Source organism: Fusarium poae, chromosome 3 (genome assembly GCF_019609905.1).
Source record: "Fusarium poae strain DAOMC 252244 chromosome 3, whole genome shotgun sequence".
Classification (NCBI taxonomy): Eukaryota; Fungi; Ascomycota; class Sordariomycetes; order Hypocreales; family Nectriaceae; genus Fusarium; species Fusarium poae.
The window spans coordinates 510,201-530,058 of record NC_058401.1 but is presented as its reverse complement, the minus strand read 5'-3'; the positions used below and the strand labels follow the sequence as shown (position 1 = coordinate 530,058).

Sequence of the window (19,858 nt, the reverse complement as noted above, 5' to 3'; positions counted from 1 at the left end):
ATGAATATTAGCTATGGACGCCTGTCGTCTGAGATGACTACGGTAAGTTTACTTTATGGCTTGGAATGTTATTGTAAACTCCAACGGTATGAAGGTTGAGGGAGCTACTGGACAAGACATCCTAGACAAGTGGTGCCATTGGACCACCGATGCTCAATTCTAATCTTCTCTTCTTTGTTACATTGGTGGAGTGGAGTTACAACATGAACATGCTAGTTGTGCTTGAGGAGTCATTCATTGATAGTGGAAAGTTGCATTGCCAAGCTGTTGCACTGATTCTTATGGGAAACCCGTACCACCGTGGCCGGTCACTATTACCTTTCTTCAACATGTTGTGAATGGAAATGTTACGTTAACGGATCATTCTCAACGGCAACGCATATAATACCGGACAAAGTTTGTGTGTGTCTTGTCAGGGATGTCGGCAGTCTCCTTGTCGTAAAGGTGGCAGTTGATAGCACCAGTGGTTTCCTCGTTGGCGCTGTACGAGACACATCTGCTGTCGGCGGCACACGTTTTCCTGCAGTTTTCGATGTTTATGCCGTGCTTCGCATCGCAGTAGCCAACACTCCAGTTGACCACTCCACAAGTGGGCGGGCTGAGAGGAGGAGTGACTGTTGAATCTCCGCTGTTTGATGCCGCTTCAAGGTCGGCATGACATCTGTCCAAGTTCTCCCTTAGATCGTTGGTTTGAGTTTCGAGGCCATCCCTCTCTTCTTCACATGTTTGCGCGAAAAGGTCCTCTTCGTCCACAAAGGGATCTTCCTCCTCCTGAACCCTGATAATTTATTTACGTGGCACTTGGGCTTTTGCCTTCCTTGCCATAAGGGTCTCCGACAATACACAACTTGATGGCCGCGTTGTAGAAACAGACGTCACGCTGATTGGCCTCGCACATTGCACTACAGGCTTCATGACTAGCAAAGTTGTTGTGTCGCTGGCCAAGGCCATATTTGTCGTATCTGCACTGGACAATATAGCCAGGGCTCATGGTGACGTGTGTACCCTCAACTCATAGTTACTAGGTTCCAGTGCTGATAGATCTGTGACCCATTGATCATTATTCTCTAGTCTCCACCGAACACGGCATTGACGTTATGTGGGAGGATGATAGTCCCACGCTAGACATCGACGACGCTCCGATGGAAGTAGCCTGAGCTATAAAAGTTGATCTCTCTACTGCATAAGAATAAATTTAGGCCTGAATTATTCCCTGCCGGTCGTTAATAAAGCCCATTGGGCCTTACGCAGGTCAACTTAGGATCCATCTCGTCAGGATATGGTGTAAACCATCGAAAGACCATCAATCTCCATCCACATCGAAACAAGGATAGACAAAATTGATGCAGTTTTTTGATGAGTTGCAGATCATCGAAATTGTAGGATTACTCCCCTGTAAGTCGGATACGCGCGGTCCAAGCGTTGAATACGCTCGAATACGCTACGAAGACTGCATATGATCTGCAAACTGTATACGACAATGACCCAATACCTAGAAATGTATAGATCTGGTGCAATAACTAAAGATATATAAATCAACGTCTATACCTGGATTTTAACTATTACTCACTCAAGATAAACAGTTTTTAGCATCATCTAAACCAGACTCTCAGACTTATATCAAGAACAACATTCTTACTACGGTCAAATCTTTAAAAATGCATTTTTCTCAGTTCATCGTTATTGCCGCCACAGTCTTCACCCAAGGCAGCCTTGCAGTTGGGGTCAAGACCTACAGTGGTCGTGACTGCACAGGCGGAGAAGTCGCTGTCACAGTCGATGGTGGTCAAGCCTGCAGTGCTGGAATGAAACCCTTCCAGTCTTACAGGGAGAATGGATTCGGCAAGAAAAACGGACAGAGAATTGCATTCTATGCTGAATCCAGTTGCAACCAAAACTCGTTCATATACGACACCTACTCTTATGATGGAGATTACTTCCATTCCAAGGTGTGCTACAACATCGATGGCCATTCGCCTGTCAAGACTGCTCGAGGTATCAAACTCTATTAAACAGGTATGTTCAAATTCTGCTTCAACAGTTCAAATGATCCGGTTCTAACCTGGGTGCTGTAAAGTTAGGAGTCGCCTGGAGTACCACTTGATGTACCTCGACCCCGAGACCCCCGAGTACGGAACCAACGAATGTTCATTTCTAGGAGGATCGATAGGCTGTTGGAAAATGCTTACTCTATTACTTCGGCAGGAGGTCACAGGAATTAAGGATTTTCTTTTTATTCCATTCGTTTCTAGTCCCTCTTTATCTCTACTACTCATTCACTCGTTCTATCTATGACACAAATACTATCAGCCTATTCTGTTGCACTTTGAACAGTACTTGAACTGTCGGGACTCTTGTTTCATCTGTCAGCCTATCATTGTAGACTAGGGGGAAGTCGCAAATGATCCCGATTCTATCAAGAAGCCATGCGATTCTCCTGAAGCTGTTATAGCGTAATATGGTCTGGGCCGACAGGTTAACATTTATTAAAAACCAAGAAGGAAATGAGAAGGCCTGAGCGAATGTTTAAGAGATCGTAAAATAAATAGAGGATACTTTTATTATAATAATATTTTACTTTAATTTTTTTTTTAAAATAGCTTAAGCTTTTATTTTCTTAGTTTCTTTAAGGTTATTAATAAAAATTAAGCTATTTAAATAGATTAAATTTTTAATAAAATATTAAATTAAGGTTTTTTTTAAGACTTTAAGTTCTTTAATATAAATATAATTTATATAATATAAACTTTATAATATTAATAACTTATAAAGAAAGCTTCTATTAAGCTATATAGATAGTAATAACTTCTTCCTCTTATAACCTTAATTAACTACTTATCTAAGATAATTATTACCTAATTAATCTATAATGCTAATTTAAAATATTTTACTTTATATTGCAAATTTATCTCTAATAGTGCTAGCTAGAATTTTCAGATGTTCAGATGTAGATTGTTTGCAATAACTAGCGACATTATCTAAACCTATCAGTTATTAAACTTGCTGTCTGGCTTTGTTGTAGCTTTCTTTTATAGTTTAAAGAACTACCGGAAACTCCAACGTGGTGCTGATTGAGAACACTGCTTTATTATGACCAGAGTCAACTACTGATACATAATCTCCAACCATTAGTCCACCTTCGTGGCCCAGCAATCTTCTGTATCAACTGTCATCTGGACAATTTTCTGCTGTAACACAAAAGAAATAATCACTTAAGGCGCAAGCTACATAACGTCAACCTGATCTATCAATCTATATACTCTTCCTGTACGTCTTGATTGGTTTCAACAGCTCCTTGAGCCATTACCATACGCGAAGCTTGATCTCCGACCTGCGACGGCTCGTTCAAATTATCACTACCCAATCTGTAAAGGATTTCAGGCATGGATTTGGTAACTTTGGCCATGAAGATCAGGTCAGTAACTCTTCGGAGTGTCAGGCTTGCCAACAGCACAATCATGACTATGTTCATAGTATATGGACCCAAAGCCGTGAAGAATCCAATGAGCGTCGTAATAGTAAACATGACTGCTGCATGAAAGCCGGCACTCTTCTGTAAACTCGATGTCTCATTAAGTGAGACTCCTCTTACCCAATTGTAAATATCTGGATGTCCTAAAATTTGGGCCTTTAGTTGGAGCTTTAGTCTGATAAAGGAAATGGCTTCAAAATCGTTTGACGATGCCGCGTCTTCTGAACGTTGTTGGTGTCTTGAGGAGACAGCTACCAAATTCAAAGCCGTGAAGTCTTTGCTATGTCCCGTTCTGGATTTGACTTGTCTCTTATAGTCTTTAACAGCATTAGTAAAAAATGTGTGCTGTATTCGCATCAGAGAACCTACCTGCGCGGCTTTCCATCGCAGCAAATAAAGGCAAGGCCAGAAGGGCTAGTGGAACAACTTGGCCGAAACCCCAGTGGTCTGGACTACCAGACATACCTATTCTGGTAACACGAGAGGCGAAGATGGTCGCAGTTCCATAGACATTACCAGACCAAAGCCAGAAGATTCTCCATACGAAGGAGCCACGACACTGGTGAAATGCCCATCGCTCGGCGGCTAGTACACTGCGAAGCTTTAGATGGGGTTGGATTCCGGTTTCAGGTGAGAGCAGAGCCAGAGCTTTCATTTGAAGCCAGTTGTTTACAAGTGTGTTCCGCTGGTTTTCATCAACCCTTTGCCATATATCCCTGAGCGTTGGCGTCTTGGGATTTTGATCCAAGAGTTCCAGTTGCAGTTGGCGATAGATATTTTCGGAGTTGTCCGTCGAGTTGCGCTGTAATCTAATGTATATGTATAAAGCTTCTTTCTCGATTGTGCTGAGTTGATCTGTCGAATTTGTGTCTATGCACCGCTGCAATCGTTCTGGAATCCGACATATTGGGTGCATCTCAATGAAAATGCCAGTCATGATATGAGCTACATGATTGATTCTCGGTGGTGGTGATATGCCTTTTTGGGCCTCAGTGTGCCTGTTGGTTGACTCAATATCTCGCGGTTGCTGTGTATATAGAAGCTTAACAATCTCGTATGTGCCATAGAGGACAGTAAGAGGAACAAATAGGTCGATGAAGCGATTGGCAAAGGTATTCCCGTCTATGTCAAAGTCCTGCATGGCGCAAGTAAAGTAGACATGCGTTTCCATATCCCAACTGTACGATAACTGTACAATAAGCATAAATATGAGCATACCGGATCCTGCAATCATTGCAAGTACTCTGAAAAACTTTGCGGCACTGTGGTCTTCCAGACGGTCCAGGTAGAATGGAAAACAGCCAAGGTGGACAGTAGATGCCAAACATCCTAGTGCCACAACAATGTTAACGGAGTAAATTGTGATTTCGGAATATATGATGAATGCAGCGATCAGAATAGCGACCTGTGAAACGAGAAGTTGATCACTTGTTGAGAGCAGAAAGGCTTTGTAGGCAGCCACTCGCTCGTTCCTGTTATCCTCTTCCTTGGCACGCTTGAGTTTCGGTAACCATGATCGTAGTCGACGGTACAGACGCCTCATACGAGCAGCCATGACGATATCCCCTGTATTGAGAAGTCGTAAGGGTACTGAAAGAGTAGAAAAGGCAAAGACCAGTACAATGATTACGGCTAGAGATGTTGCAACGAAAGCTATTAAGACCTAAAAAGTATCAGTATCAAATCTCATATAAATAATGACTGACTAACTCCTATCCCAGCGATGTCAGCGTCGAATTCGACCTCTTCCATTGCGACAAGTACCGATAATCTGTGAGAGTCACAATCCATGGTGTGTTCATATAGTAAGCCTGCTGAATGCTGACGTTGTAAATTGGAGATTGTGACCTTGCTTGAATAATGCTAATAACTTAGATATACTTATTCTCTGAGTTATTTAGGAATAGACAATGAAGTTTGTAGTAATAAATGTTGCCAGAGTTTGACCTAGATAGTCGAGACACAAATTGTAGTATCATGTTCCCTCAATTTCCTCAGCCTGGTTTTTAAGCCAAGTTCCCCTTTGCTTTTTTGTAAATTCAGCCGCTCGACAAGTTAGAAAAAGGACAAAGCGCAATTTTTAAAATATCAGTGGCAAACTGAGTCCAATAAAACTTCGTGATAACTTTCAGCTCTGACGCCGTGTAACAACATATATCGATAAAATTAGAATGTGGCCTAGAAAACGCGAATAAATATGGATTATTGGTTGAGAAAATAGCGTCATCTCTCCTCCAGTGCTAAGCACCTTGACAACGGAAAAAAGGGAAGAGTGAATGAAGTCATGGTCGGCACTCGAATCTTTGCAACTATAGAAGAAATCAATATGCTGATAGTTGCTGTGGCACTCACAATAGTGGTGTGTCATGGATATTACGGTATATAGATACTAATTACTGGTTGATTCACATCGAACTCCGCTACAATGGTTGAACACAACCATCATCTTCCGTAGTATAGTGGTCAGTATGCAAGCTTGTCACGCTTGAGACCCGGGTTCAATTCCCGGCGGGAGAGTTCCAGCCACCTGTTCAAGCAGGTTTTTCTTTTGGTATTTTTTGTCTATTCTAACATTTTTATTATTCATCCAGCTCAGGGACAAGTCAAAGATGGGCCAAAGATAAATAAGATGTGTAGTTGAAATGCTAAACCCCTTTTGACCGTACGTTTTCCCCATTCAGTTTGTCAAAACCCTCACTACTCTTCCATTCCCCCCTGCAGAACACCTCTATCACAACTTCACAAGCGAGTGTATAAGTTCTCTACTTGGATTAGCCTTTAGCACCTGCATTAACCAACATTCTTGCAACAACCTTATGCCCATTTTTTGTAGCTATGGCCAATGGCGTTTGTTGCTTCAAGTTTCGCGTTCCAATCTTTGCTCCTTTCTTGATCAATATCTCCGCCGTCTTTGCATGCCCTCGAGAAGCTGCTTTTGCAAGCGCGGTATTACCATCATCGTCCTTTGATTCGACGTTGGCGCCTCTATCCAGAAGCAAGCTTACCACATTGTCATGTCCCTCTGACGCAGCTAAACCTAGAGCCGTGCTCTTTGAAGCCGTTCGCGAATCGATCTTGGCTCCCTTGTCCAGAAGGAGCGTCACTACTTCTTGACGTCCGCCGTAAGATGCATAAATCAGTGGCGTAAGATTGTTTTCGTTTCTGGCTTCCAGTTTGGCACCATGTCTGAGAAGGATCTCGACTATGCGCTTCTTGCCATGGAAAGCAGCTGCCGAAAGTACCGTGGTACCGTGTTCGTATTTGACCTCAGTGTCTGATCCCTTTTCAACGAGTAGTTCTACAATCTCCGTTTTCGTGTTCGTGACAGCCCATAGAAGAGGCGACAAGTCTTTCGTGTCTTGACCAATTTCGACAGGCCACGAATATGACTTTTCTGGAACTCTTTTCAACTGCCTCTCGATCATCTTCTCAAACCAGTTTCCTGGACCCGCCGCGACTTCTCCTTTAGTTGATAAGAATCGTGGTTTGGATAGACCGGGCGAGTAACCAGTTTTACCGTCCAGTATGCTCTGGATCTGCAGCCTTTTGCTTTTGTGCTTTTCATAGTTTTTCAGACGCCCCTGTGTCTTGGCCTCCTCGGCAACAATTTGATCCGTGAGGCTTTTGATTTCTGTTTGTACCAATCTCTTTCTTTCAGCCAACTTCCACTCTTCTTGTTCTATCTCGATCATCTTATTTTCAAGAGAATCCCGACGATCCCTCAGTGTGGCCAGACTCTTGATAGCTGGATGTTCCGCTGACCTTGCAAGGTGCTCCTTCTTCAGCGAATCCATAAAATCGCATTTCAGCTTTGCTGTCAATATTGCTGGGTGTTTTCTAGTAACAGTCGGAACCTCATCAGTGCGGTCCAGGCTGACGAAACAAAGTATCCCATCTGGAACAGTTTCCTGAGTCTGAGCAACTGTGACCTCAATCACTCCATTATCAGCTTTGTTCGCCTCACGACTCTTCGGATTCATGAACGGTAGGCTCTTTTCGATATCCGCCAGCTCCAGGTCTCGGAGCGCCTGTATTATAAAGCTTCGCATCGTCGATGGACACTTGGAAGGGTTTCGTTCAATGACTACTATCACATCATGGCTTTTCGCAGCATCAGACGTGAAACGAACAAGTTGGGTTTCGACACGAGTTTTGCTATCGTCGTTATTGTCGAGCAAAGCCCGACTATTGTCCCACTCAAGCGGCGGATAAGTTTCTGCCAGCTTGAGTCCGAGCTTCTTATAACCCATGACATGTAGCCAGACACCTGCTGTCCCTCTTGCTTGGACTGGACTTATTTGTCGATCAACTCTAATTTGGAAGCGCTCGCGTGGATGCCCAACTGGTGGCTTTTCGACTACTACCGGTCCTAGCTTTTGTGGTCTGATGTATCCATTCATGGAAGACGAGGTGTACAAAGGTATGGCAATGACGTTTTCAAGGTCATCGTCTTGGAAGCGGCAGTTAAGTCCAGCGTAGAGAGTCTTGTTTTTGTTGTAATGTAGTGTCAGGGAGGTGTGAACATAGCCACCAGATACTGTAAAGATACTGCTGGGGTTTGAGTTCTGGTCATGCGGAACTATACGTCCACAATCGGAGAAATCTTTAGGGGAGGAAGCAAATACCCCAGCCGAGATTGGCTTGGTCACTTTGGTGGATCGTCCATCAACGTTGTTCTCACAAATTCCCCAAGCAAGAATAGAGTCATCGCTGGTTTGCTCTATTATCTTCAGTTGCAGACGCTCAAAAGCCTTTCGACCTTCGCCATAGATCATCGGCATTGAGATGTTGAATATCCCTAAAAGACAGTAGGCCATGTCTTCTTCTCTTTTTGTTTCCCGTTTCGCTGCCCACGACATTCGCTGTGCCACGCTTGCGCGGCGGAAGTCCCAGCCAAGTAAAAACACTTTAGGAATTTTTGTGATATTTTCGATTTCAGTCACAAGTTCGGCTTTGGTGTCGAGTAGATTCCATTCCTGATCATAGAATCGCAATTCAGCAGGAGCTAGTAGTTCCTGCAATGTCCAGCCTCTCTGAAACCAGGAACTTGAGTAAAACTTGGATCCCGGCTCCCGAAACTTGTCGTCTTTGGGTACGTCGCTCATATAGGTATAACAGAATTTGGCTTTCTGGTACCACTGGAACATGGAGTTGATGGCTTCGTCGAGCTCCTTTGAGCTGTCCTTGTTGATGCAACAGGAGTCGATCCAGATGTATTTGATCCCATCTTTCTTGGCTTGCTTACAGCACCCCCGCACCTTTGCCATTCCCACCTTTTTTGATGAACCCTTTTTCATGTCGGAGAATGATACCTCTTCTTTATCATCGCCCCATCTATGGGAGAGAATTGCGTATGGAGGAATGCGAGTCCCAGAGAACTGCCGCATCTGTACCGTTTCCACATTAATCAGACGCATGGTAAATTATCAAAGCGATGAAATTTGTTGCGAAAAAAGGACGTGACGACAGCGGTAGACGATGGATGTTTTGATGCGAAACTTGCGTCTTAGTTCCCACTCAGAAGGTTATTGCGAGATCAACGTGCAATCATTGAGGACAAGAGGGGTGAGACAATTAAATCATATTCAGGCTGCCGAGTTTATCTGACATCAGCCGCAATGCGGCTATGCAGCGTTCCCCAGCCGACTGAACGCAGCTTGGCCAATAATGGGTGCAGTATAAGCTGCACCATCTCAAATCAAGCGACGCGGGGTTGATAGGCATTTTTTATCATTGTCTGTTTTGTGCAATGAGATACCGATCTTTTCTGATATACCATCTTGTGTATCTACGTGATTGTACGCTATTGAAAGTTATAAATGTCTTCGTCCCTCACTCTGTAACTGCAAAATATCACAATAAAGCTCATGCAGAAGTCATGCGCTCACCCCCGATCGTCTGGCTTTCGTCCTCTTGACTTCCATGCATTGTATGCTCTCACCTTTGTCATTCACAACGAATTCGTCTATATCTTCATAGTCTAGAATATCCATGTCATAGGATCAGCCGCTCCACCATTAAGAAACCCATCAGTAAGCTAAAGATTGTCAGCAACATGACTTTAGACGCAAGAAGAATTACTCACCATCAAGGTCCAATCCTCTCCAAAGTCGATTGCCGGGTCATTCAGTGACTTTAGCTCACCACCATCTGGCTCCAACTGCGCGATAAACGTCTCAAACACACTCAAAGCCTCCCTTGCTACCTCCTCCCCCGCCCGTATCATATTCTGAGCCAGTTCCTCTTTTGACGCACGATTCATAGTAGCCTTGATCTGCTCCAATACTAACGAGGCTATCAAGTGACCCTTGATGTTCGTCTCACCCGCCTGGATGCACTGTAATGTCCATGGCCTGGCGTCCTGCATCATGTTGAATACATCGCGCTGGATTGGCGTCGATGAGAATGTGTCTTCTTCTTGTACCTGATTTCTTAGATCGAGTAGGAGGATTATACTGGCTAACCACGTTGAGGTCCGGAAAAAGCCAGAGCTGCACACGACGAACCGCGCGAATTCAGTGTTATTGTTCACGGCACCACGTGCGATTGACCATGCCCTAAAAGCGGTCTCAACAGCCATCTTTCTTGAGAAAGCGTAGCTCGGCTCTGTTAGAGACAACCCAAAGAACGGAAAGTGCAGAGCGCCCAGAAAGCGACGCATGATAAACTCCATCGCGGATAGCTCAAACTGGGTTGGCGAGAACTCCTTCTTCTTGGAGCTTTGCAGATTGTGGATTGCCTCTTTGTAAGACGCCTTGAGCTCGGCGTCCAGACGTAACGTTTCCTGGTACGAGTCACCCTGTCGGAGATCGTTGAGCAGCTTGGCAACCTTGAGACGAGAAGGATACGTCTTTCGCATTGCTCTCGCGGTAGACGTCTGTGTAAAGACATTGTCAGATCTTGATGTGGGATTCTCAACCATAATTTGCTCGTCATCGAAGTTTCCGGGAGGTTCAGTGTCAAAATCCTTTGCTGAAATCATGGGTGGTCCTCCAGAAGTCATACTCGATTGTAGGCATAACTCCAGGATGGTGTTCCAAATTCTTCTTCTCATCTCACAAGCGAATGTCGGAGTCTGGGGCAAGTGTTTTGGATCACGGTGTAGACCCATCGACATGGCTGTTCTGAGGAGTGAACCACATGCTATCCAAAGTGTTTCGCCACCAACAGATGCAATTTCTCGAGCGAGAAGCAGTAGAATGTTCGTCTGGAGAAACTCGATTCCAAGCCTGGACTTGAATTCTGGCTCGGAGATCCATGTCTGCGCTTCATATATCCACTGAATAGCCGATGACCGAAGAGAAAAGTTTTCATCGTACGTCGTCGCACCCAAAGCGTGAACCAGCCTCAATTGAACGAGAAAATCCCGATCTGGTTCGTTTTCAGAAACCCAAATAGCCTCGTAGTTCTTTCGGAATGTCGGGATGTGCAAGATACGATGAAGCTTCTCCATCGTGCCGAGATAACACTCAACAAGGCTGTCTGAAATAATTCGAGAAACGAGATGCGTGGTAAGTAATGTCGGCCATTCGGGAGTGCGTAGCTTTTTAATGCGTTTACCTAAAGATTTACACCTCTGATACTCCTTGATGAGATCCGAGGCCTCGTTTGTACCTTTGTCGATTATTTCCAGAATATCTCGAAGCTATACTAGTTGGTTCTGCGACTAATAGCAGTTGGATGGAACTCACCAGAGGTAATCCAGTCACGAAATGACTTTGTCCAAAAAGTCTTGTCTTGTGAGAAATAGCACGAGGTATCGCATGAAGTCCTCCAGGTTGATCTTGCGAGTGAAGATGAAAGGTTCCGCCCAATTGCGTTGATGTCGTCTCAAAATTAGGCGTTGAGGCTTGCGGACGGCAAGGCACTGTAGCAGATTTTGATAGCTGGTCTTCAAGTACCTTTACTTTTTTCTTTAGCGCTTCCAGTTCCGGAAGATCGGAGTGTGGTGTTGTTGATGCCGTTGGAGAAAAGGTTGGGAAAATTACGGATTGATCGTCTGGTGTTGGTAACGATGCGTCTTGGAAATCGTCGTGGTTGCGAGGCGCCAACTCTCTTCTGTCGCTTTGAACTGGTTGAGGAGGTGCCGGATGTAGATTCTCATAAACGCATTCGCCTCGTCGTGAGCGGATACAATTACTGCACGGAGACCCGCGATTACAGCGCATCTTGCGTTTGCGACATAATGTGCATGCACTATATGAGTAAGTTGATTCAGTTTTAAATTTCTTGCAATGGATATCACATACACTGCTGGTCTTCGTCGACGACGAATTGGCTCCATGGTAAATGTTGTTGATATGTAAAGAGAAGCCAAGAGAGCGGGAAATTCGGAGGTTGACCAAAGTGAAATCTGCGTTTCTAGTTGAAATGGTTCTCCGTACACCGAGTCCGACTCTTAACCCCGACTCGAAGCCGATACCGTCGCATTTTGATTGGTCAGTTCAATATTCCGAGTCTGTCACGGTATCAATGACTTAGATAAATGAGTCTATTCTCGCCTTATAAAGTCATACGGGTCTACCGATTGATACCATCAGATTCTCAAGGCAATAAAAGGTCCATCCATATATCTCAATCCTTACCATCTAATAATTTTATGTCCATTTCCCGACTTCCCTCACTCGTCCAGTTTACTTCCAATCCTCCACAATGTTATCAAAAGACTTGTGTAAACCGGACAGCTTCAAATTTCAAGATGACTCTTTTCCAACCAAGGAGAATCATTCGAGAACAGAAGTAGAAGCTGATCTGACGTCAACTATTGCGCCTGATGGTGGCCTACAAGCCTGGCTCGTCGCTGCAGGTGCGGCCTGTATCTTCTTCTCGTGTCTCGGCTTCGCCAATTCATTCGGCGTCCTTCAAGAATACTACATGACGCATCAGCTTCGAGGTCACTCAGCAGATGCAGTTGCATGGATCGGATCTGTCTCGACATTTATCCAGTTTTCTGCTGGAGCATTGAGTGGGCCATTGTTTGATCGCTACGGAGCTTGGGTAGGTTCTTCCAGAAGCTAACAAAATATTGCTGTTCGCTGACTTGTTCTTAGGTGATCAGGCCAGCTGCAGTTACATACGTCTTTGCAATAATGATGACAAGTTTATGCACAGAGTACTGGCACTTTATGCTTGCCCAAGGCGTCTTGATGGGTAGTGCCATGGCATTTCTCCAGATCCCAGCCTTTGCAGCTGTCTCTCAGTACTTTGACAAGAAACGAGCAGCGGCATTTGGAATAGCAGTCTCGGGCTCTTCCATTGGCGGAGTTGTCTTTCCAATTGCCCTGTCCAAGATGCTGAATGACTCTTCACTTGGTTTTGGTTGGTCAATCCGAATTATGGGGTTTGTCATGATACCTCTCATGTCATTTTCTTGTATCACTGTCAGGTCTCGATTGCCGAGTCGAAAGACGTCGTTTTTCCTTCCAGCTGCTTTCAAAAACCCGCTGTATGTGCTGGTGATTTCATCCCTTTTCTTTCTGTTTATTGGCATGTTTGCGCCATTGTTCTTTATTCCTACATACGCTGTTTCACGAGGTATTAATCCGACATTGGCGTCTTACTTCCTTGCCATCACGAACGCTGCGTCAACTTTTGGACGTATTATACCTGGAATCCTCGCAGATAAGTATGGTCGGTTGAACGTATATTCCCTTGGTGGACTTTCAACCGGCATCGTCATTTTCTGTATGAATGAGGCAAAGAGTACTGCATCAATGATCGTGTATGCGGCTGTCTTTGGCTTTACTTCAGGTACAATCATTTCCGGTGTCTCTGCAGCCTTTACCCTTGTGGTGAAGGACCCTCGGGATAATGGTACGTATATGGGAATGGGTCTGGCAGTTAGCTCTCTTGCCGCTTTGATCGGACCGCCTGTCAATGGTGCTCTTATCGATCGATATGGAGGTTTTCTTGAGGTATCTGTATTTAGTGCTTCGATGTGTTTATTTGGCGGGTGTCTTGCGGTTTGTGCCAAGGCGAGAACAACGGAAGGCATTTTCGGGAGGGTCTAGTATTGATGGGAGCAATCACCGGATAGGAATTCTGATTGTAGTAGTACGTACACCAAATCTAATGCCACTCAATTCTTCAATTCTGTTAGTTTGAACTACCAAGACGACTACCAAACAAAGCAACTCGTATAGCATGCGGTCTGACTCACCCGGTAACCGATTTGAGTATAGCGTCAAATATATCAGCAACTTTCATTTCACACTTCAACATTTTAGTTTCTGTATCCGAAAGGTATAAAGTTTTGAGTCTGCCTCACAATAGGAACTAACTCAATCTTCGACGCTATCAACCACTACTCCAACTCAAATACTCAAGCACCATGGATTACACAACAGGCGAGATCGTCAACGCCTATCGGTCTGAGCGACTAGAGTACATAAAAGCTGACAAAAACGATGCAAATCTCCAAAAGGTAGCCTTGGAGATCTTGAAAGACCCTGTTATTCAGGCTCTCACTGCGCCCACGATACTTCAACCCAAGGGCCAAAAAGAATGCGACTCGTACCTTGAATCTGTCTGCGACTCCCTCCTAGGCGTCGCCATCTGTCTACGCGATGAAAACTCGGAAACACTTACTATTATTGGTGTCATGTGCATTGGCTGGGGCGGCATTTCTCCCACCGTTGTCCATCATCGCAATGCCGAAATCGGCATCACTCTTCTGAAGGAGCACCAGGGCCAAGGTTATGGAAGGGAGGCCATCAACTGGATACTAGACTGGGGTTTTCGACATGCCGGTCTGCACACAATCGGAATCTCAACTGCTTCGTATAACCCACGGGCTGTTCATCTTTACGAGAGTATGGGGTTTGTACATGAGGGAATAAGAAGGCAACAGATCTGGCAGAACCGTGGATGGCATGATTTGATCAACTTGGGAATGACGGAAAGGGAATGGGAGATTCTGCGTGGATTGCCACAGCTACAGAATTCATGAGCATCACAGTCAATAGTTATGTAAGATAATGCAAAGAAATCACCCTCTTTATTAAATTTTCAGTGTGCCTCACCATGTGCCTCCGAATCCGCCTCTTGATCCAAGCCCCTGTCAGCCCCATGCACGCTCCTTCTCATCCCCAAATATCCATACCCCAACTCGTCCATGGTCCAGGTAACTGTCGTCGGGTCGATGCGTGATAGTCTGCCTCAGGTGACTTTGATGGTAATGTGGTGTCTGATCGGCAAGTCGTCGGAATCGGTACGCAGAATCGGGTAAGTCGTCGATGTCGTCAAGTGTTCGAAACGTTGTCCCATTCCCATCCCTTCAAGTTCACATCCAGTGTTCCATCTCTTACGACCATTGTCTCTCCTGTACCGATCCAAACCATCAACTGTTCGGTTCCGAAGTCGTTCATCCTCGTGTCGCCCATATTCGTTGGTCCATCATCCGTCATCGTCACTCGTCGGTCTCGGTCATCGGTCGCATTCGTCGATCTCAGTCGTCGGGTACATTCGTCGAGTTTAGTCGTCGGGAGTCACCGCCAGTGTCAGTCGTCGATCAGTCCAAATGTAATTTCGGTCGTCACAATGGAAGATACATGTCGTCGAGCCGAGCTGCCGTCTGTGAAATGTCCATGTCAGATCCCGATAACCGTTAAGTGGTGCATGAATCTTACTAGTACATGTAGTTGGCGCTGTCTCCAATCGTCATGGCCATATTTTCTCATCAAAAAAAAACTACTGGAGCGACCATGATAGAGCCTCGCCAGATCTCAAAGGGAATGGTCCGGGTCGTCGTCGTCAGAAAGGCATCCAAAGGGGGTCCATTGGTGCGCCGTTTTCAACGTGGAAAGGTGAAATCGTGAGATATTGGCTTCGTTTGTCTTGGTGCCTAGTAAAGAAGCCGAATCCTGTGGCAGTCTCCGAATGTGGTATCATGCACAATAGTGGTTCTATCACATATCAGCCACGGAGGAAAGGCGAGGTGATGACTGGCCGAAACTGGATCCACGATCGAAAAGGGATATCATGCGGGGTTGAGTCTAAAGGTGTCACTATTTATATAAAAATTCCGAATGGTGTTGAGATTGGCGAAAGTCTCCGGTAGCATGGCACGGCTATATAAATGGAAGATCCTCGAGTTCCGGGAATAGACGCGGCGATGGTGGGAAGGTACATCAGGGTCGAATTATCCAAGGGACTCCGCATTTATCTATTGTAAGCGCGCAAGACACGACGCAGTAAATGAAGGACATTTGAATGTGACCGGCACGTATCCTGAGACAACATAGCCATCACCACGGCCTATGGAAGGCAGAAACCTGTATATCTGGAATGATACAAAACATGTTGGCGGCTTCACTCATGAGTTTCGCATGAGTAGCTTCGTCTTAGACCGGCGAGGGAGTGATGGAGGAAGTGATAAAGGCATAATTCGATCTGTGATGAAGATCTCTCATCTCATCCACGGAACAGTTACTACAAACAACTTGAATGACTGTGAGCAGAATCTGATAGAGAACAGAAAATGAAAAAAATCAATATTATCATGGCAACTGTGGTTTTTATTCTACTTTTTGTGGGGGAATACTAGCATCAAGTGAGTGGGCCTAGTGAGTCGTGGTCATGCCCTCCATCTCACCGCCTACAAGTTGAGTCACGGCTCCAGAAAGAGTTTTTTTTTTATCTGGTTGAAATGACCTGCATATTGGGTCTCTTTACGCGAAAGACGTCATAGAATTGGGTTAGTGGTCAGTCACCTTGTCTGAGTTGTCAGACACCGATAATGAGGCATTTCCATGTGACGCTGTGTGTGTGCTCCACCAAGACACGTTTCACACGGGATGTGTGTTGAGAGCAGAGATAACAGGACTAGATCTTACTACGAGACTTTGGAAGAGCTACGTGTCTCTCCTTGAATAAATGTCTGCCACACTACAATGTGTTGGCGCCGACGTAGCAGAAACGCTGGCCACGGAGTGCAAAGGTCAACAACCCAATATTCTGTTCTAAGCCGCATAAGCTGAACTGATAATTTCGCGACTTTTGTTTCCGTTGGCCCAATCGTTCTCGTATCCTGCGTCCGACATGTGATTGTGCTGTAATCCCTGGATTAATTGTTGGTGACCTGAGTTGCAGGGTAGTCTGTGACCCAATCTACAAGCAAACCTGGAATAACATCACAGACAATCTACGGAAGAAAGAGCATAGTTCCAAGCAACATGAGTATCAATCAAGCTGAGCGACTTGACTATTATTTCTGTAAAAGTTAAAGTGTTGTTGAACTTGGTGAATGACAGGTTGAATCTTCCGACACTGGCACTCATTCAACTTTTAGTTAGCTTAATGCTTCCCAAGGCAACAGCCTATCAAAATGAGGTCATTGGCACGGGAATTACTAAGCAAAAGTCAAAATTGGGGGGAAACTCTCGTTAAACTGCCAAAACGATCTGTATCACAACCAAGTCTTCAAATCTTACGATAACACAACTAAACATTAATATACTTATAACTGGCTCAATGGTCTAGCGGTATGATTCCTGCTTTGGGATGAGTCATCATTCATGCAGGAGGTCCCGGGTTCAATCCCCGGTTGAGCCCTCTCACCTTTTGATTCTGATCTCACCTTTTGATTCTGACTTGCATTCGGACAACATCAACTTTATTTTTATCTTTTTCTACACCAACTCGAACACTATTCTTCAGACTACTTACTACCTATAAACAGAGAGATGCCTAGCAAAGCACTGGAGCTATTGTGATGGTGGTAGTAAAGCATCAACATCAGGACCCCAACCATCATCGTTGGAGATGACAATCGTGTTATCTCCATCTTCAAGATCAAAGAATCCGCGGCTCAGACCAGTCTCAGAGAGATGTCTCGTCGATAGGAAAGCGAGCTTCTGTGACTCTCCATTGACAGAAACCGTTGCGTAACGAGAGCCGGTGTCACCATTTCGGTATTTGATGTTGATGGTGCTCAGACCACCCGAGCTCTTGATGTTCTTGAATGTGAGAGTACCCTTCTTGTCACCACCGATGTATCCAACAGCCTTGTCTCCGCTACACTCGTTGCATGAGATGACTCTCGCCTCATTGCCCATCTCAGCGTCTTCGCCTTCGAGTTTGGTCGTTTTTGTTTCAGACCAGGTGCCCTTTGAGACATCCGGTGCCCATGAGTCGTACCAGTCGAGTGTGACCTTGGTTCCATCGACTTTGAGGGGTAGCCAGACATAAGTGCTAGCGGCGAGATTGGTGGAAACCCAGCGGTCACCGATGTAGATAGCGTTGCCGTCACCGAGTGGTTGAATGTAGCTGACTTGGCTTTGGAAGGTCTTTGATCCAATGGGTGCGAACTCGGTCCACTCTGACCATGGACCAGAAAGAGACTTGGAATAGCTGTAAACCTATTCATATGTTAGCATCGCCTGCAAGCAGTTTTCGGTGGGTGTCATACGTTGTCGTTTGCATTCCATCCAGTCAGATGAGACCCAAAGATAAAGTAATAACCATTCTGCTTCAACATAGCAGGTGACTCAGCAAAGTATTTCCATTCATATGTGATTTCGGTAACGTTGAGATAGTCATCCGACAAGGCCATAATTCTTGTTCCAAACTCGCGCTGAGCGTTGTTAGCCCGTATTCTATAGTTGGCACAGAGCACTTACATCCTCAGTCATAAGATAGGCAGTTCCATCATCATCCTTGAACAAACCCATATCACGACTCTGCTTACCAAGGGGTCGGAAGCTGCGATGATAGGTATACTTTCCACAAACACTGTCACCTGTAGCTACACCCACTCGAGCGTCTTTGTAGTCAGAGCTGTCGATGTGCAGATACAAAACGTACTTTCCCGTATCATCGTTGTAAATGACCTTGGGTCTTTCGACGATGCGGTTGGGTCCGAGATCACCAGCCTCAGTGGTGCGGGACAGAAGCGCACCGCGGTATGTCCATTCGACGAGATCAGTGGACGAGTAGCAGTTGACGTTCTGGAAATAAGTGCCGTGGGTTTTGTCTTCGCCGATCATGTAATAGGTACCATCAACTTCGCTGCTTTGGGTAAGTGCCAATGCTTGGAGTTCGAAGTGTCGTACTTACATTAAGCCATGACCATGTGCTTGGACATGGTCGCCAGTGTTGGTCTTATCAGGTCAGCTCTCAGCCAAATGTACAAGATGGAAAGGTTCTTACTGCAGTCCATGTGGCACCAGAGACGATGTCGACAGAAGCTTGAACAGTACTGGCTGCAAGCACAGAAACGAGGGTCCAGAGATAGTGATACATGATGGTTTGTGTCCCCGTACTCTTTTTGTCAAACAGCAACCAGGTTGGCCAAGAACAAATTGTATTCCTAGACTACCGAGCAACCTTATATACCTATATGTTCGGGGCATGTTCTCAATTGGGTATGTTCGGATGCAAGTATATGTCATGTAAACGGCAAATAACCCATGCTACCCTCATAGTCAATTGATTCAACTATAAAGTTCCTCGTATTCCACTGTAGTACAGCGAGTATAGGTGTATGGTCGGATGAGATGTTTCTGTGATCGACATTGCAGCTTGCCCAGTTCTAGCGTCTGTACATGCGCACCAATTTTATCACCTTGGCTTCCTTCACATGAACCTTCCTCTTATGAGTATGCCACATGATCGTATGGCCAAGAAGCGGGGTCGGATCATCGACGTCGTACGTGCAGACTAAACAGGACAGGGATGTTGAGTCTCTGGGGAACCAAAGTGAAATCATCGGGGATGTCGGAGCCGGTACTGAACCCTGTCTTGGGAGTGAATCCGATACTGGTACGGAATATTTGGGTCGCCATGAAGTCTTTAACTGTATTTTAACCTCTGATGTATAAGCCATGTGGGAAGCAGCAGTGCCCTTCTGAGACTGAGAGCCAAGACTTATTTACTAATCCTACTTTATCTAGAGCTTTATACTGCCGTCGATGGCATGTTGGCCGTCAGCGAGGGACACCGCGAATGAGTTATTCTTGCGAAGACGCAGGGAAATAAGGATACTACATACAGTAGTTTCCGACAGATGTTACGAGCTTGGCGAAAATAACCTTGACATTTAACGTTATAGAAACAGGTCTCTACTCGTACCATCTTTCGGTCTGCTGTCGGTCATAAAGCACCGAATTTCAAGGCCCTATCAACTATCTCGGCGTCGTTCTGGTTATTATCAGTTACTGAATGGACCGATTCTAGATACCAGAAACTTTAGCTCCTAAACATTAGAGGACAAAAATAAATTGCCCAAGAGGTCTGGTCTAAGTAACATAAAATGACCTATTAATTTCGTCTCTTCTGCTCAGTGGACAACCTTTCTTACACACACATGGACAGTGCTGCAAAGGCAGAATTGCGAGTAAGTAACTACGTATTTTTCAACAGTAACATCAGGTCAGTGACTCAGATAAA

The 19,858-nt window shown here is 45.1% G+C and overlaps 8 protein-coding genes and 2 non-coding genes across 10 annotated transcripts; 5 read left to right on the top strand and 5 right to left on the bottom strand.

Annotated features, from left to right (window-relative positions):
• Positions 1-366: 366 nt before the first annotated feature.
• On the bottom strand, positions 367-991 carry FPOAC1_007545 (uncharacterized protein; the record flags this gene model as incomplete). Its single annotated transcript, XM_044851998.1, has 2 exons — positions 367-778; positions 849-991. 2 exons carry the CDS (start codon positions 989-991, stop codon positions 367-369), a joined length of 555 nt encoding a protein of 184 aa, XP_044704668.1.
• Positions 992-1,658: 667 nt separating this feature from the next.
• On the top strand, positions 1,659-2,012 carry FPOAC1_007544 (uncharacterized protein; the record flags this gene model as incomplete). Its single annotated transcript, XM_044851997.1, has 1 exon — positions 1,659-2,012. The coding sequence occupies one exon, from the start codon at positions 1,659-1,661 to the stop codon at positions 2,010-2,012; it is 354 nt and encodes a 117-aa protein (XP_044704667.1).
• A 1,235-nt stretch (positions 2,013-3,247) lies between these two features.
• Positions 3,248-5,224, bottom strand: FPOAC1_007543 (uncharacterized protein; the record flags this gene model as incomplete). The annotated part of the gene is made up of 3 exons (XM_044851996.1): positions 3,248-3,462; positions 3,938-5,135; positions 5,183-5,224. The coding sequence occupies 3 exons, from the start codon at positions 5,222-5,224 to the stop codon at positions 3,248-3,250; spliced, it is 1,455 nt and encodes a 484-aa protein (XP_044704666.1).
• A 693-nt stretch (positions 5,225-5,917) lies between these two features.
• Positions 5,918-5,989, top strand: FPOAC1_007542. Its single transcript has one exon. It is a non-coding gene; the product is annotated as a tRNA-Asp (tRNA).
• Positions 5,990-6,243: 254 nt separating this feature from the next.
• Positions 6,244-8,889, bottom strand: FPOAC1_007541 (uncharacterized protein; the record flags this gene model as incomplete). The annotated part of the gene is made up of 1 exon (XM_044851995.1): positions 6,244-8,889. One exon carries the CDS (start codon positions 8,887-8,889, stop codon positions 6,244-6,246), a length of 2,646 nt encoding a protein of 881 aa, XP_044704665.1.
• Positions 8,890-9,452: 563 nt separating this feature from the next.
• FPOAC1_007540 (uncharacterized protein) lies at positions 9,453-11,756 on the bottom strand (the record flags this gene model as incomplete). Its single annotated transcript, XM_044851994.1, has 4 exons — positions 9,453-9,509; positions 9,558-11,117; positions 11,164-11,611; positions 11,722-11,756. The coding sequence occupies 4 exons, from the start codon at positions 11,754-11,756 to the stop codon at positions 9,453-9,455; spliced, it is 2,100 nt and encodes a 699-aa protein (XP_044704664.1).
• A 368-nt stretch (positions 11,757-12,124) lies between these two features.
• FPOAC1_007539 (uncharacterized protein) lies at positions 12,125-14,420 on the top strand (the record flags this gene model as incomplete). The annotated part of the gene is made up of 4 exons (XM_044851993.1): positions 12,125-12,469; positions 12,523-12,790; positions 13,223-13,375; positions 13,819-14,420. The coding sequence occupies 4 exons, from the start codon at positions 12,125-12,127 to the stop codon at positions 14,418-14,420; spliced, it is 1,368 nt and encodes a 455-aa protein (XP_044704663.1).
• Positions 14,421-14,706: 286 nt separating this feature from the next.
• Positions 14,707-15,081, top strand: FPOAC1_007538 (uncharacterized protein; the record flags this gene model as incomplete). The annotated part of the gene is made up of 1 exon (XM_044851992.1): positions 14,707-15,081. One exon carries the CDS (start codon positions 14,707-14,709, stop codon positions 15,079-15,081), a length of 375 nt encoding a protein of 124 aa, XP_044704662.1.
• A 1,855-nt stretch (positions 15,082-16,936) lies between these two features.
• Positions 16,937-17,023, top strand: FPOAC1_007537. Its single transcript has one exon. It is a non-coding gene; the product is annotated as a tRNA-Pro (tRNA).
• A 152-nt stretch (positions 17,024-17,175) lies between these two features.
• On the bottom strand, positions 17,176-18,712 carry FPOAC1_007536 (uncharacterized protein; the record flags this gene model as incomplete). The annotated part of the gene is made up of 5 exons (XM_044851991.1): positions 17,176-17,829; positions 17,880-18,044; positions 18,091-18,478; positions 18,527-18,570; positions 18,620-18,712. The coding sequence occupies 5 exons, from the start codon at positions 18,710-18,712 to the stop codon at positions 17,176-17,178; spliced, it is 1,344 nt and encodes a 447-aa protein (XP_044704661.1).
• Positions 18,713-19,858: the final 1,146 nt, after the last annotated feature.